Source organism: Canis aureus, chromosome 23 (genome assembly GCF_053574225.1).
Source record: "Canis aureus isolate CA01 chromosome 23, VMU_Caureus_v.1.0, whole genome shotgun sequence".
Taxonomy (NCBI): domain Eukaryota; kingdom Metazoa; phylum Chordata; class Mammalia; order Carnivora; family Canidae; genus Canis; species Canis aureus.
The window spans coordinates 11,425,561-11,442,581 of NC_135633.1; the positions used below are offsets into that span (position 1 = coordinate 11,425,561).

General features: G+C 50.3%; 1 protein-coding gene across 15 annotated transcripts in view; it reads left to right on the forward strand.

Moving 5' to 3' along the window:
- PLEKHA7 (pleckstrin homology domain containing A7) overlaps positions 1–4,960 on the forward strand; it is a 219,175-nt gene extending 214,215 nt beyond the window's left edge. For 10 of the 15 annotated variants that reach the window (XM_077866328.1, XM_077866329.1, XM_077866332.1 and 7 more), the window contains 2 exons: positions 1,432–1,542; positions 3,479–4,960. In XM_077866328.1, the coding sequence (XP_077722454.1) occupies positions 1,432–1,532 (101 nt within the window). In that variant the 3' untranslated portion in view covers positions 1,533–1,542; positions 3,479–4,960. The remainder of the gene's footprint in view (positions 1–1,431; positions 1,543–3,478) is intronic. The other 5 variants (XM_077866331.1, XM_077866343.1, XM_077866338.1 and 2 more) reach the window with 3 other exon arrangements.
- Positions 4,961–17,021: the final 12,061 nt, after the last annotated feature.

Genomic DNA, 17,021 nt, shown 5'->3' on the forward strand with positions numbered 1-17,021 from the left:
AGAAAACTAGGTGTCAGCCTTGGTAGTTTGAGGGCCAGCGGTTCGTTCTCCTGTCCCGTGAACACCACAGGGCTTGGGAGGTAAGATGGGGCAGGGCAGGTGGTGGGAGAACTGAAGCCCAGGAGCGTCTGAGGAAAGAGGTCCGGGAGAGGGTATTTCTAGCTCATTCTTAAATCTAGGAGTGGTGCTGCTGTTCAGCTTTCTCCAAGAACGTGGGTTAAGAACAGATTTTTCAGGCCTCTGAAAGAGGGGGCCCAGAGTAAGATTTCTGGCTTCACAAGAAAGGGGGCAGGAAAACACTGGTGTTTGGATTTCTTGCTGGGGCAAGGCAAGGGGGTTCCTCTAGCTCTCCCTGGAACTCCTGCTTTTGTTCCCAGATCAAAACCACTGTCCATTTTAGCAGAGTGGTCTGTCTCAGTAAACAGGTCTTGGGAAGTAGGACTTTGCTGGCCAGTGGGATGGGAAAGTGTATTTTGCGTGTGCGTGTGCGTGCGCGCGCGCGTGTGTGTGAAAGGCTTTCTCTCTCAGACAGGAAGGAGACTTGTGGCTCCCCCTCCCTCCACATCTCTGCTCCCTGTGCATGTACCCCCAGTCCCTCTAGTATTGTTTGTCCCCAGATGCAGAGGCCACTGTGTGTCTGGGTGGTGCCCTTGGCCAGGGGTGTTGTAGGCCTTCCAGAGAGGGAGTGATCACAGAGCCTGAAGTGGTGTCACAGCCCCCCAGCCCTCCAATCCTGGCCAGAGGGTCTAGAAGTGATGACCGGTGGGGCTTGCTGGGCCCTGAGGTGACTGGCCCTGGAAGTTTGGTCTGGGGAGCAGAGCTTTAACATCACCTCAAGGAGCCAGGGGAGTGACCTTAGGCAAGGGGAAGGCTGTTCGCTGTCCACCCCCACACCACCCCCGTGCTTTGATCCTGCACAGAAACCCTGAAATCCCTACTGTCCTCACTCCCTTGAAGACAAGCTACATGGGGTGAGAGGTGGTTCGGGCAGCTGGGGAGACAGTGGAAGACTCACCCTGGCCCCTCCTCCAAATGATCCTGGGCGGTTCCTGTGGCTCATCTTGATTCCTCTCCATGTTGAGGGGTCTAGCAGGGATACTCCGCCACCACCAAAAGGTGCCCTCCTGTCTGGCCTGTCCTTGCTCTACCCTCGTGGGCCTCAGCTCCCTTACTGCAGGCAGTTCGCAAGGCCTCCCTCACCTCCCCACGGAGTGTCCACCTTTGCCACAGCCTTTCCTTACTCTCGCTCCCTCCCTCCAGCTCAGAGGCATATCTGGGACCCGCAGGCCAGTCCCAACCGGGCCCCCACCAGGCCCCATGGGCATGCTGCCCAGGCCCACAACACTCCAGCCCTGCCAGGTGGGGGCATCTGGTGCTGCAGGAGCAGATGAGGAGCCTAACGCCCCGCTTAATTCCTGTGTGCCCGTCTAGCGCAGCAGCTGGCCCTCCTCCCGCCTAAAGCCCCCCTGTCCTCCAGGACGGTGCCACCTTACCCCCCCTTAAGCAACGGACTCCACTACACCTTTGTCTAACACCTTCCAAGTAAGAGCCCTGCCTGGCCTGCCCTTCCCCTAGCGCCGAGCATGCCTCCCCACCCCCTCTGCCGCGGAGATGATTGCAGTGCCGCCTGCTGAGCTTCCTTCCTTCACCCGCAAAGCGGCTGCTGGGGAGGCCGCCCTGGACTGGTGGGTGGGTAGGGATGGATGGTTGTTAGGAACCCCCTCTCAGTGGCTTTGCTACAGTAGGGGCTGGGTGAGCCAAGCCCCTGCCTCCCTGAAGTAGAAGATAGAACTATACCCCTTCTACCCAGCTCTCTTTCCTGCAGGGAGCCCTGTGCTCCAAGGGACCAGCGCTGGCAGCCTGGGGTTGGGGGGTTGGAAAGGAAAAGTTAGTGTCGGCTGGCCTCTCAGGCTGTGGCTAGAGAATTTGAAGAACTGGAAGACTAGAAAAATCCAGGAAACTGGGGCCCAGTGAGGAGTGGAAGCCCACAGCAGGCCAAGTGGAATTGGTGTCAGGGCAAGGACTAGGACTGCCCTTTACAGCACTTGAGCACCTCAGGAGGGGAGAGGAAGGGAAGCTTCAGGGGGAGGCCACCCAGGGCAATGTGAAGTTGGCCCTCAGCCATTCAGAATCTTCTGGCACCACCCCTTGTGGGGCCTCCCCATGAGAGCATTTAGTGATGAGAGCAGAGAGGGGTCAGGGCAGGAGCAGAAGAGGCAGAGCCCGGAGGCCTGGCATCCGGTCCAGTCTTGTGGTGAGTTCGTGGCCTGACAGTTGCCTCACCTGGACAAGGGAGGGTCAGACCAGAAGTCTCAGCAGTCCTCTCCCTGACATTCCATCTTGCTTTCATCTTGTAGGGTTTCCCTTTCTTTGCTTTGTACATACTTACGGTTAGCATCATTGAGTACCTGCCATGTGCCAGGCATTGTGCTAAGCATCTCCTTCAACCCACACAACCATCCTATGCAGATACTTAACCCACTTTATAAATGAGGAAATGAAGCTCAGAGACCTTGAGGGACTTGCCCAAGGAGTTGAAGCTGTAAGCATCAGACCAGGGTTTGAACCCCTACAGTGCAAGCTCAGAGACTTTGTTCTCTGTCACCACCATGGACTCATCTGGGCCACCCCCAGGAGCTCTAGGTGTCTGGAGAAGGGAGGGACAGAGTGTGTGTGCACTGGGGGTGGGATTCGTGATTTTTCATCAGGTGTCCCCCAACCTGGTGCCCTGCCCACCTGAGGGTGGACGGAAAGGATTGGCCTGCTTAGGCCGGGCTCTTGGAAAGTATGCCTTAGAGACCCCGTAACTGAAGAACCACAGAGAGATGCTCCAGCCGCGTCCTTCGTCAAGGCCACAGGGACGTGTTGGGGCCACAGTAGGGGTGTGGATTTCTCCCGGAGATCTGAGTGTGGTAACACCAGCCCAGGCCACAGAGACGCAGGCCAGAGGCCCCCCGGTCCTCCCAGCTTTGGACACCCCCATAGTTGCGAGATAGGCCTTGAATGCTTTTTTCCGGAGTGCATCCACATTTCCATTTGTCCTCTTGTTAGGGTAAATCTTCACTAGGAGGTGGGTGTGACCATTCTGTTTTTAAAAAATGAGACTCATGGAGGCTGAGAGCGTTACCGAGTCACTTAGTGAGTGAAGGGCAGGGCCAGAACTGGACCCCAGAGTCCTCTTTGCTCAGGCCGTTTGCCCTGTCAGGGCAGAGACCCAATCTAGGGGCCAGTGTCTATCTGGCAAAACTTTCTAGAAGTGGTGGGGGTGAAGAGAGGGTGGGGCCAAGTGCCCATGAGTCCTAGAAGCTGAGGGCCCCCAGCAGCGGCCGCATTGCCCCAGCCCCCTGCTCTGCTGCTCTGTCTTGTCAGCCTGCTGTCCCCTGTCCCCTATTGTGTGTGTACAGACATGCCCCCTGCCTGCTCCCCAGATGTGGTGTGAGATCCTGCACTTCTCACTGTGTCCTGTGCTTTTTGCCAGCCCAGGCAGTGACTGACCCGTGACCCAGCGTGCAGAGGAGAAGTCTGGAGCCAGGGGCCCAGTGGAACCACTTCCCTCCCAGAAGATTGATCTTCCTTCCCCTCAAGGAAATCCCTTCCAGCTCAGCAGGGGTTCTGGCTGGAGGAAGGAGCAGCCCAGCAACTGTGGGGTGTTCACCATAGGCCTAGGTCCTAACACCCCCACCCTGACTTGTTTTAGTCCAGACTCCTTTTTACATATGACAAAGGCACTTTTGATACACACTGTAAAATACTGACGCTGTATTTTAGAATCAGAATATATTTTATAACGTTCACCTCAAGGGCTGATTGGCTGGAAAGGTGAGGATGCAGGATTTTGGAGCTGCACAATACAGATTCAGGTACTGTTTGGGTGGTAGGTGTGGGTGGGGGAGAAGGGCAGGACGGGCGGAGGCCAGTCCAACATCCAGTGAACTCAGGTGAAGGTTGAACTTGATCTGTGCTTCCAGGGGAGCCCGGTGTTGGGTTCATTGGTGGGCTATCTGGGGAAAGAGGGGGTCCTTAGCTGTAGAGGTCAGCTGTCCCTGACCTGGCCAAATGACCAGCCTGGAGGGGGAAACTCCACCAGGGTGGCATGGGGAGCCCAGGTCTGTGCCTTGGCCCTTGGGTTTGGTTTAGGGGCAGTAGTGTGTTCAAGAGATTTGGCTCCCAAACTGTTCATGAGCTTCTCTCAACAAAAGGCTCTTCTCGAGAAAAACAGAACAGTTTGCTTTAATTAAACAAACAAACAAACAAACAAAATATATGTATACATACACACTCTGAAACACAGAAAAGGTGAGAGGAAGCACCTTTTATTGTATCATAAGCAATAAACTTCACACTGGGTGGTGTCCACCTAAAGCTCCCTGACTCCACACTAGGCTGTGATCGGGCTTTGCTGCCTGCCCTGGAGAACCTAGGTCAGCTTCCCCAGGACATGGTCTGGCGGCCGGAGGTCAGGCAGCGTGCCCCCAACATCCCTGATGGCCAGCAGCAGGCCTTTGACTCCACTTCCAGGCCCAGGTGAGGAGCGGACTGCCAAGCCAGGCGCAGTGTTTGTGGCCCTTTATTTAAGTCATGAGCTCACAATATTCTGCATACAGAAAATGATGTCTTAGGGGAAAGACACACACACACACACACACACACACACACACACAAACAAACAAAAAACCTCCATTGGGTGGGGCCACACTTTAAATGAAAATTTGTCTTTGACTATGGTTGGAAAAAAAAAAATCTTAACTATATTTAGAAACTGCTGTCTATTTTTAACTAACTCCATATGCTGCCAGTATCAACTTCATGACATTTGCCAAAATAAGATTTTATTTTTGCCTTTATAAGATTTTGTTGGAAAAATGAAATGAATATTTTGCAAGAAAAAGTTAATTTAAATAAAAGTGTAATGGTTTGCAAAAAAAAAAATTGTGATGTACAGATTAAAATATTAACCTGATATGCTTCCTGCTTCTTGCTGGCTGTATTCTCATGAGCGGCCTGTGTTGGTTTTTTTCCAATTCTTTGGAAAATCCCCAGTGTCAGCTCTCGGTCTTGCTTGTGTTCACCTATGAAAAGTTTCTCCTGCTGACAGTTCCTTGACACTTGATTGACTCTAGAGGTCCAGGGGAAGAAGGCTTTTGGGCCCTTGGCGGGGCTTCAGTGGCTGCTCGCGGTGGCCCCCCACCCACCCCAGCCCGGCTGAGCGGCTGCCAGGCTGCGGACTCCTGCGTGGGGTTGGTTTGGCAGGCAGACTGCAATCCAGGAGAGCAGAAGGGACGCCACGGGACCTCTTCCAACCCACACGCGGCTGGCTCGTTCCAGTGAGGCGGGTTAGTGACGGACCATTGTAAACTGGATTTGTATTTGATTCATTTTGACTTGTGATGTAGGCTTAAAACAGAAGCCAGGAGGCCAGTTGAGTTTGGGGATGTGTATATTTCCAACTTTGTTATTATGGCAGTTTTTCTCTATTACCAAGGAGAGCACCCAGGGTGTAGGGTGACTTTCCAACTCTTTAAACTGGGGAGGATAGATTACAAAGTATTCTGAACAGGGAACACTGCTGCTTTTTAGCTACTGATCTCTCTTTCAATTTTAAAATAAAAAAACACTCTGGTTTCAAGCATCACTTGGAGATATCTCCATAACAGATGAAAGAGGTTGGGGGGGGTGGGCAAAGGGAGAGGGCAGAAATTCCTCAATAACCGAGTGCAAAAGTTAAAGAAAAAAAAAGATACAGAAACCAATACCCCCTACACACAGGGTGGCCGTCTGTAGACATAGACATTTGTTCAGCGAAAACACGTCCACAGTTTTCTTACTGTTGGTCTCAGTTTCTGTTTCACACGTACAATCCTGTGTAGGAGGCAGCGTGGCAACTCTGTTCTCTCCAGCCCCAGCCAGGAGAAGGGATAGCCTCTTCTATAACAATCGTCACCCAAACTTCAGTCTACAGAGAGCATGACAGGCCTCCATGAAGAGCACGTGTGGTGTGGAAAAGGCATGCTCCAGCCACATCATGTAGAAGCAGGCAGCATGGCCTGCCACCCCCACCCCACCCCCCACAACCCCCACAAGAGGATTCGTGACTTGAGGTAAGACAGGGCCATCTGTGAAAGTACGTGCTCGCTGGGGACCCTCCAGGTGAGGACCGCTCCGAAAACCAACCCCACGTGGCTTGACCCTTCCAGCTTTGCTTCTTAACCAGGACCACAGAGTCTGAGCGGAGTTTATTTATTAGCTTACTTATTTTAACTTATTTTGGTTTTTTCTCTGAGCAGAGTTTGGAACAATGGGATCATGGTGGACAAATGGGAGCGAGCTGCTCCTGCATCCGTTTGCAGCATCCCCTCCCGGGTCGTAACTTTAACCTGGGCTCCTGTCGAGCCCAGGATGTCGGTCTCATTTTAGCAGGAACCAATGGGAACACTGTAGGATCTCGTCTGAAATGGGGGTTGGGAATAATCCCCACTTTAGCTTCCTGAACTGCCCAGATTCGCAACACGTCCAGGGCATTGTTTCAGTGATTAAAGCCGAGGCGTACGGACACTTACGAGTGCTCGTGAAGTGGAGGTACCCAGACTAGTGCAGATGCTGAAAACCTTTTGTTTGCTCCCCATCATTCTTCTGCCTGCCTTTGTGTCTGGCTGTGAGAGTAGAAACTTCCCTTAGCCTGTTTGCCTCCCTCTACCCCCTCTGCTATGGTCTTCAGTTAAACTGGGTTCTCTAGAATTGTCCTGGCCATTACAGGTTGCAGGCCAAGGCCAGGGAAGCCTCCACCTGCCCAAAGTCAATTTGGGGATGGCAGGGGTGGGAGTGGTTTTGAACGTTGGCTCAGCTAGACAGGGGCCCATTTTGGTCTTTAGGATTTTCCTCCACCCGTGGTTACTGTACTCCGTGGCAAGTCCTTTTGTGTTCGCACCAAGGGTGGGAAAGAAGCAGCAAATTATTTGTCTAATCCACAAATCACATTTCTGAGACATGGTAGGCAAGTTCTGGGAGCCCCCTGCTTCTGATTCCGCATCAGACGCCGGGGTGCGCAGGGGGACTTGGCTCACGTGGGCTTCATGCCGTTATAAAAAGAACAAAGGGACCAGGCCGGGCCGGGGGTGGCTGGGAGAAATGGCAGCTCTCCGGGCCCGTAAACACGCCGTTGCTTTGCCGCCTCCACTCCAAAGGCTATCACTTTCATTGCTCTCCGAGCAAAGAAACCTTTCTTCAGAGCGAGTGGCGGGGTACAAAGGCAGAGTACAAAATGTGTGCACATCACAGTCCCTGCAATTCTGTTTGAACAAGCATATTGATTGGGTCTGACCCTGTTACATTTTTTCCCTATTATTTGAAAAGGTGCATCTAAGTGTAGTGAATTGAACCCGCGGAGCTGAACTTTCCATGAAAACTTCTCGAGATATTTCTTTAGTTCAAAGCTTTTGAATTTTAAAGGGCATTTTTAATATGAGTCTGTGGAGTATTCTCTGCCACAGCCCAACAAGGGGTGTTAAATGCAGATGAGGCTGGAGCTGGGGTGCGGGTGGGGGTGGACCTGCCTGCACAGTGAGGGGTGCGGGTCGTGCGTGGTTGGAGGGTGCGGACCAGCCCAGGAAGGGCTGTGTTTTGGAGCAGCCCCTAAAAAGGACCTCTCTGAGCTCACTGGGTACAGCTTAGGGGTCAGAGAAGAGGCTTCCCAGCTGAGCTCCTCAAAGGCTTTTTACTTTTTATGTGGAGAGCCAGCAAGCACTTGCTAAGGGCTCCTCCCGATAAACATGGGTTTTGGCCTGGTGAGTAAGGGGCTCCTGACTGCTCAGCTGCCAGCTTTCTCCCACACGCTGCCTTAGAACCGAGGGGGAATGAGACACAGTCCCTCAGCTGAGGTCACAGAGTCAGACATGAAGCTTCCATTGTCCTCAGCCCTTGGGTTGACATCACTAATCAGTCACAGATGCTTTCCCAGAGCCCTGAGCCGCATCTCTATCCTTAACTGACTCGACGTCTTGGGGCGTTTTGCTAGTTGTGTGGGCTGTAGCAGTGGTTCCTCTCACCATCCTGGCCCCGGGCCCTGGAAGCTTCCACAGAGTCTCATTTTCCCCACACATAGCAGGGGTTCTCCTGTCCCCGTGAAGACACGCAGCCTCCTTTGACTGAGTCCCTGGCTCACTGTTGGTCCAAATCCCTGTTTGCCTCTGGAAGCCTCTGGGATCTAGAAAGCATCTCCTTCCTAGGTCTCGAATCCAGGTTCAGAGGCAGAATTGTCCCTGGGAGGAGCTGGAAAATTGGGTCCTATGCCGAGAGAATGTAGTCTCTGGGCATCTCAGCAAAACCCTTCTAGGGTCCTTGCCAAACCCCCAGCCTTAGAAGACTATGGCCCGTGGAGGTCAAAAAAGGGTCAGAATCACATTAATAAGCAGTTCTTTGGGTACCTTCTCTGCCCACAATTGTGGGAAGACCAGCCCTCCTCAGATTCCCCCTGCCTAGTTGTGGGAGCCTGCAAGGGGGTTTCACATACACGCCATCATTTTCTGTCACTTTCAGGCCTTCTTGCTGTTCCTGTGTTTCCTGGGACTGTGTTTCCTAGACAGGTGGGCACATATGAGGTCCCAATGACAGTAGCAGCGCAGCTTTCATGGCCTCTGCCCCCTTCTGCCCACAGTGCGGGTCCTCTGCCCAGGTCTTCTCTGGTCATTTCAGGGAGTCCCCAGGCATATCTCACATCAGTTCACAATAGTCTTGTCGAGTTGGAGCACTTCCACTTGCAGCTTCTTGATGCTTTCTGGCCATGAGGCCACTGCCCCTGTGCTCCAGGAGAGATGCCTAGCTTGCAGCCCCCGCCCCAGGCTGCAGACCCCAGAAGTGCTGGATGAGGGACTGTCTTTGTGGAGCTCACCCTGGCCAACCCCAGCCTGCATCTATACATGAATGGGAGATCTTTCGCTCCCTAATTTTGTGTCTCACGGGCCCCAAAACAGGGTTGTGTGTGCTCTGGTTTACTCTGGGGAGAAGCTGCCTAGAGCTCCTACTCAGGTCCTCCCTATGGGGCTCAGACACATTCTCTAGGTCTCCTCCCCCTGCCTCAGGCACACACCCCTCTTTCTGTTAATGTAAACTGACCCCAGACCATGTCTTATTTCTCATGATCTGCAGTCTGGACTGGGCTCAGCTGGGCAGATTTTCTCTGTGTAGTGATTGCAGACATGGGATGTTCAAGTAGGGGCTCTTCACTCACGTGTCTGGCACCCCAGGTAGGAGCTGGCTGGGCATCTCCATCTTTCCACATGGTCTGTCCAGGTGGCTGCTTGGTCTTTGTTACAGCAGGAAGGTCTCAGGGTGGTTGGACTTTGGATCTGAGCTGGCAGGTCTGGAATTGGCATAGAGTCACTTTCTCCCCATTCTCTTGAACAAGGCAAGGATATTAAAGGAGAGGGAATAGACTCTGCCTCCCAAAGGGTGGAGTGGCATGCACGTACTGGAATGGAAGGAATGGACAGTGGCCATCTTTGGAGACTGTCTACTGCAAGATCCTCTCCTCGTTCTCCTTCAGCCACACTGAAGCACTTGAGAGCTTGTGCACTCTCTCCAGCTTTCTCTTCCCTGCAGTGGCCATCAGGAGACACATATTCTAAATAGTGCAGCCATAAGATGCAAGATAACTGTAACTGGACCTAAGTCTCCACTTGGGAGGGACTCCCCAGGAGAGGCCCCCAAGGTCTGCAGCTAACTTTGCAGGAGTGAGAAATAAATGTTGGTTTATCCATCCACTGGGATTTTAGGCTTTCTTTGATCCTGTTACATAGTCTAGCCTATCCAGGTGGTAGGTATTCTTATTCCCATATTACACACGAGAAGACTGAGGCACAGTGGCTCCATGACTAGTAAGCAACTGGGTAGAAGTTTGAGTTTGTATCTGACTCCAGAGAGCTTTTAACCATTACATGGGCTACTATTACCTTGGAAAGAGGAAGTGCCCTGTGGCCCTGGATTCTGGGTCACTTGAAATAGAATTGCTTCTGGTGAGAGCCGTGAGCTCATGGATAGCCTGCAGAGAGGCCTACGGGAGAGTGCCTAGTGAGTAATGTGTGCTTAGCACATGGAAGCTGCCATCATGGCTATGATTTGACTGTAAGCGTCTCCTGGAGATCCCACAGAGAGGGGTTACCATGGCATGCTTGACCCGGCCATCTGTCCCTGGACTTTGGGGCTTGGAAACCAGATTTGATAGCACCAAGAGTAGGGCTGTTTCTCAGGGCTATACTCACTGGGCTCAGAAGACAGAGAAAATTGGGTAAGAACCCAACTGCCAGGCCACTAGTGTTCACTGACACACACACACCCTTCCCCAGGCCAAGTCTTCGTTGGAAGGTTGCCTGGCAGTCTTGAGACCAGGGCAATCTTGGATAGTCCTGGTATCTCTGAGCTGCATCAGCTGAGGTCCTATTTCCACTGTAGGGTGCTCCATTCCGAGACCCAGTGCTCATGTTTCTGGACCCAGGGCTTCCTCTCACGGGATGAACAAGATGCATCACCACTCAGGTGCTCTCTCCTTTGTGACTGTGGCTGGCAGTCTCCTATTAGCAGGTTGACACCATGGAAAGGAGGCAGCCAGGAGGCAGAGGTAACAAGCACAGGCTTTGGAGCCACGTTGCCTGGAATCTAACCTTGGTTGCTCCATTTGGCCAGCCGTGACCTTGGGCAAGTTACTTAACCTCTTCATGCCTCAGTTTTCTCACCTATAAAAGATTTAGATTAGCAACTACCTCAGTAGAGTTGTTGTGAGGATCGAACGTTATTACACAGAAAAGGCTAAGCACAGATTCGACCCCATGGGAAGCGCTAGAAAAAAAATGTATGTTATTTACCTGCATTAAAGTTATGATCATTTAATACATATCACATTCTTATTCTTTGTTTACTTATTGCCTGTCTCCCTCACAAGAATATATGCTTCATGAGAGCAAGGGTATTGTCTTGTTTAAATTACCCCTAGGGCCCAGAGTGGTGTCTGCCACAAGAAGGGGCTAAGCAATGTGTTGAATGAATGAGAGAAAGTCAAGGCTTGTTGGCCAGGGAGCCTCTTCTTTTCTTCAGATAACTTTGCCCTGCTCTGCTCTGCTCTGTTGGGTGTTTTCTACTCTAGCCCCCAGAGAGCACCCCCAGCGCCCTCTTTATAAGTTCCTCGAGTAGTAGGTAAGAGCAGGGAGTGTGGGATTCAAAGCCACCCTTACTAACTCTGACCTTGGGCAAGTTACTGAACTTTCCTAAGCTTCTGTTTCTTCCTCTGAAAGGTGGGAATAAGTACCTCCCTTACTGGGTGATCCTGGGGACTGAATGAGATCATCCTCAGACTCTGCTGCAGGTGTGGGAGCACTCCTGTGGGAGCACCCCGCCGAAGTTCACCGCGCAGGTTTGCCCTCATGTATAGTCCTTACTGGAGCAGCAGGGCTCCAGGTGGTTCTCCCACATTTCTACCATCCTCTTTCCCTCATTCCACAGGATAAACAGGTTTGGGGTCATCCGTTATCCCCAGTCTGCTGCCCTCCACTGTCGGCCTGCCATTTTATTTTTTTAAAAAAATATTTATTTGAGAGCGAGTGAGCAGGTGGGGGGGGGGGCAGGCAGAGGGGGAGAGGATCCAAGCAGACTCCTGCTGAGCCCGACGTGGGGCTCGACCTTACAACCCATGAGACCAGGACCTGAGCTGAAGGCAAGCTCCACCCAGGAGCCCCTGTCTGCCATTTTAGACAGGTGCTTGTGGCAGGTAAAAATGGTCCAGGGCTTTTGAAGTGGGGTTCACAAGGCCGTGCCACTGCCGGCTGCCTCCCTGAGCCCTCCAGGGGCCAGGCCCCGCGATCCTCCGAGGCCCCCCTGCAGCCCCGCGGCTGTCCACCTGACATCAGATCAACCTGTGCCTGCCCCTTTGATGTCGACTCCCAAACTGGAGCCTCGTGCCCTGCTCTGAGGACCTGGGCTTTGAAGTTGGCCTATAAACTGCGCTTTCAGGAAGAAAGTTGTCTGTTGGGCCTCAGAGCACGGCTGGGCCCCGTAAAGGCGCCCCGAGTGCCATGAACACCTGATAAATAATTCTTTCTGGGCCCAAGAAAGATTCATTCCATTTAAAGAGGACGAGAATTCCCTTGACCTTTTCGTTGAAGTTCTGGGGTGGTGGGGGTGGGTGGGTGGACCGAGGGTGTTTGCAGCTGCTCACTGCAGCCACGTGGGGCAGGCAGGCTGTCTGGGAGCTGAGCCCTGTGACTGCTCCCTGTCCCTGACCCCTGACCCGAGGTCCCCTCGGCCGCCGCTCCCCCTCCCGGTCGCTGCCTCCTGCTCGAACCGTCCTCCGGCTTCGTTTTGTCCGTGTTCTGAAGCGCGCACGCACGCACGGCCGGGCCAAGAATGCAGCCTTTTGTGTCTGGCTCTGTTTTCACTAAACGTCGTGTTTGTGATGGTCCCCCTATTTCAGTCGTTGGGCTGTTCAGCCTTCATGCTCGGCATGTTGGGGAGTTAGTTATCCACGCTGGCGCCCAGGGACCTTGGGCATCCCCCGGGGCGCTGGCACAAGTGCTACTGCCGCGAGCGTCTCGTGTGTAGCTCTTGGTGCACACGCGTTCACAGGCCTCTGGGTGTATCCCTGGTGTAGAGGTGCCAGGTACTAAGCGGGTCTTCAACACCTAGAAAATGCCAATCCATTTTCCAAAGCAGGAGTGTTAACGCATAGCCCGGGAGTTGTGGCACGTGGTCGCCGTGGCGGCGGCCCCTGGGCAGGCCCCGTGATCTCTGCCTCCTGCTGTGTGCACCCTGCGGGAGCGCCTCCCTCTGCTCGTGGGCTGGAGTCGGCAATTCCCGTCTAATAAAAAGATAATGACGCAACAGAAGGTCCCTTCCAGCACGAGGTTACGCGAAGACTAGCTTCGTCTGGGCATCCCCTCGTGCTTTCTCGCCCGCTGCGGGGAGCAAAGCCATGTGGTGAGTTTAGCTCCCAGAGGCCCGAAGGCCCAAAGCCTGGACGACTCCAGCAGCCACGGAAGTGAGCTGGGAAGTGGGTCCTCTCTCCAGGCAGGCCTGGGGAGGTCACATCCAGATGACTTCTGAGAGGCACCCAGCTCACCAGAAACCATGAGATCAATGTTTCTTGTTTCAAGCCATTAAGTTTGGGGGTAACTTCTACAATAACAGATAATCTACACAACAGAACTTTTTTTTTTTTTTTACTTTAGCCATTTTGATGTGTATGAAGTAGATTTCTTAGTTTCTCCCTGATTGTTAATGATGTTGAACATTTTTTTTTTCTCAAGTACCAGTCAACTTTTATTGGATACTAATTGTGAATTAGGCAATGGAAGGATTCAAGGATGCCAGGCAAAAGTCACGGTCAGGAATGCCAAACGTGCTTCCACACTGGGCCCTCTTCAGTGGTACTTGTGTAGCCGTTCACGTTTGAGGTTCTCGTAAGAACTACAATAGCTGAAAAACACATAAGCAGCCAGCACCACAGAAATCCCAGTGACACCCCCTTTCTTCACATTGATATACTTGTAATACCAGCAGTGACCTCTGAAATGTTGAGCATCTTTTCAAATGTTCATTGACCGTTTTTTTTTTTTTTTTGTAAAGTACCTGTCAGGACTTTTGTCATTCTGTGGGGTTGCATATCTTTCCTTCCCTGGTTGGTTTGTAGGGTTTCTGAATATGAAGCCTGTTTTAGCTTGGATTACTCCTAAGAAAGCAGAGCCTAAGGCAAGGGCTTGAAAGAAGATAGTTTACTTGAAAAATGATCCTATGGAGCAGAGTGGAAAGAAAGAGAAGAAACCAATAGAAGAGGGCCTTTTCAACCTGTGACTGCGGTGGGAAAACTTGGGCTCAATCTCACTGGGGCCTTCGAAGAGCCATGTAAAATGCACCTCCAAATTATTTGAGGTATGAACGAGAAGACCAGGTTTCTACTAGCTCAGGGCCCCCACTGACCAGAGGTTCCCCCCATAGAGTATCCCCCATATTTCCAGATCCCACATATGTGTCTCCCATATGAACCCTGTATTAGGACAGCCAAGAAGCCATAGGGCATCAAACAAGAGGTGAGGCTGAGATCCCAGAGCAGTAATAGCTAGGGTAAAATGGAGGCCTAGAGGATGTGCCCTGGAGCATGGGAAGTATCTGACACAGAGCCTTGTATTGATCATAACGAATTGCTAACAACTTCTCATACTCTGTAGCCTCTGCACAGTGCCTTTTAATAAATAGATAAATAAATGTTGATACCCAGAAAAGCAAGTGTCTGTCTTATTCTTCACAATTGTCTTGCCTATTTTTGTCTTCTGCATTTCCTTACAAATTTCAGAATCAACTTGGCAAGTTTCACCCCTCACCCTCATATGGGTTTTTTTCCTATTGAGACTGTATTACATATAGATTACTTTGGAGAGAATTGTGTCGTCTCAATATTGAGTGTCCTAATCCATGAACATGACATATTCCTTCATTTATTTAGGCCTTTAACATTTTCTTTTCCAAAATATTTTATAGAAAGAATTCTGCTTCTAGCAATGGTGGACAAGGTGGCTTTGAATCAACTTTCCCTCTGAGAACAAATAAAAAAGGAGGCTGAAGTGAAAAAAAAAATTGTTTTTGAAGGTACTGGAGAGTTTTCAAAACTCTGTAGGGAGCCAAGATTCAGAGAAAAGGTAGGAAGTATGAGGTCAGCATTTGGTACCATTTTCCCCTCAAAATGCATCCCCCATGGACCGTGGCAGTCAGCCAAGGACCCATGGGAGTGCCTTTGTATAGATTTGGGGTTTGACAGCTTCCCCATCTCCAGTACTCTTCCTCAGATCCTAATCTCCTTGACAACCTTGCATGCTGGTCTCTGTTTCTTCTAGTGAATCTGCTGTTTACATGACTTTCCTTTACTTGTGGTTGGAAAATGACCTCAGGGAGAAAGGAGAGCTGAATGTGGAAATCTCTGTGTGCTTCCTTTCTCTTAATGATCAGAAGCCCTGAGTGGTTTGGCCAACACAACTTTCTTTATCTTTACTCTTGAAGGATATTTTCACCGGGGATAGGATTCTAAATTGGTGGTTTGTTTTTTCCCCACTGTTTTGAACATATCATTACATTGTGTTCTGGCTTCTTTTGTTTATGTTGAAAAGTCAACTGTCTTATTTTTACACCCTTAAAGAGAATGTGTCTTTTCTTCTCTGCACTTACTTATCTTTGGTTCACAGCACTTTTACTAGAATGAGTCTGTATGAGTTTGTCTTTATTCACTTTAGAATTTAGATACCTCAAATTTGTGAGTGGATATCTTTTGTTTGGGGAGATTCTTTTATCTCTTTAAAAATTGATTTTCCTCATATTCTATTTTATCTCTTTAAGGGATGTGTAATTGTATAAATGCTACTAGCTCCTTTTACTCTTTCTCCTTGCTAGGAAACAATACTACATTATGCAAGAATTACATGTGTTTGAGAAGGATTTGACAAATAAATTAGTTTTTCTCTCACTGACATGCCTTTGCCACTCAAATTCTCCCATACTTTGAAGCGTGTCTGTCTTTGACATTAGCAGTGGCAAAACACACAAATCATCATGGAATTTGGACATAGTCACTTTTTGTTTCAAGGACAAAGAGCAAAGTGTGTGGAGGATTTTCCTGGTCACAATGTTAAATATTTAAGGTTTTAGAGGCTGTACTATCCCAGCCCTGACTGGCAGGTGCTGAGTGATAAAGGCACCTACATGCTCTTTGATAAATATGTATTTGTGGTATGCAGGGCCCTTTAAGGCACGAGCCCTAAGAGGAGCCCATCTTACCTGATAGCATTTCTCAGTCTCAACACTGACATTTTGAGCCAGATAATTCTTTTTTGTGGGGTCTGACCTGTGCATTATACATTATAGAATGTGTAGCAGAATCCCTAGTCTCTACCCACTAAATACTAGTAGCACTCCCAGTAGCAACAAACAAAAATATCTTCAGACGTTGCCAAATGTTCCTTGGGAGACAAAATCCCTCCTGGTTGAGAACCACTGGTCTAATACTCCAGACAAGAGAGACACACATGGTTAAGTTCCATGTGGAACTTAATACTAGTAGCCTGCTTTGTAAAAGCAAGCACATAACCAGTTTAACTAGAGACCATGTGGTATTATGAGTTGTGTTTTCCTTTGGCTTTGAAAGGAAAAGCTTCCTGTTTGGAAGCTCAAAGCTAAGTTTCAGGTTATATTAACTGTCAGCCTCAGTTTTCAGGACTGATCTTTTATTTCTAATATAACAATCCTTTTAGAAATGGCTTCACATAATGTGAAGAGTGGCAAACAGAATGTCTCTGTTTGAATTCAGCCTGAGGGCAACATCTCAGTGCTGGTCAAAGGCATGGAGGCACTGTGCTCAGTAGAGTGAGTTTGGCTCCTTGAAGCAGCTTTTTTTTTTTTTTTTTTTTTTCCTTTGAAGCAGCTTTGAGACAGTGAGCATTTTGGGGAGATGAAGAGAAGACCAAGGCAGTTTGTGTCTGTAGGGGGCGTACCTTGTAGGGGGCATGCAGGTGTTCTTTTGGTTTATCCTGTGCATGAAGTAATTGTGGAATGCTTTCTGAGAGGGGGCTGGGGGGCTGAAGTTCTAAGCAGTGATAATTTGCGTGTGATAAGTTAGTGTGTAGTTACTTCCAGTTTGGAGACAGAAGAGTGAAGTCACTTCTCTCTTCTTTTGGAAATCACCTAAAAGTGGGTGCCTGGGTGGCTCAGCGGTTGAGCGTCTGCCTTCAGCTCAAGGTGTGATCCTGGAGTCCTGGGATCCAGTCCCACATTGGGCTCCCTGCAGGGAGCCTGCTTCTCCCTCTGCCTGTGTCTCTGCCTCTCTCTCTCATGAATAAATAAAATCTTTAAAAAAAAAAAAATCACCCAAAAGCAATAAGGAGAATGAGAAAAGGAACTGCAAACTCCAGCTTCGACAAATCTAGGAGACATCTGAAACTTGTAACTCTCAAACAGGTAAAAGAGTTGAAAAACTAAGGAATATCAAATGAAGAGTACAG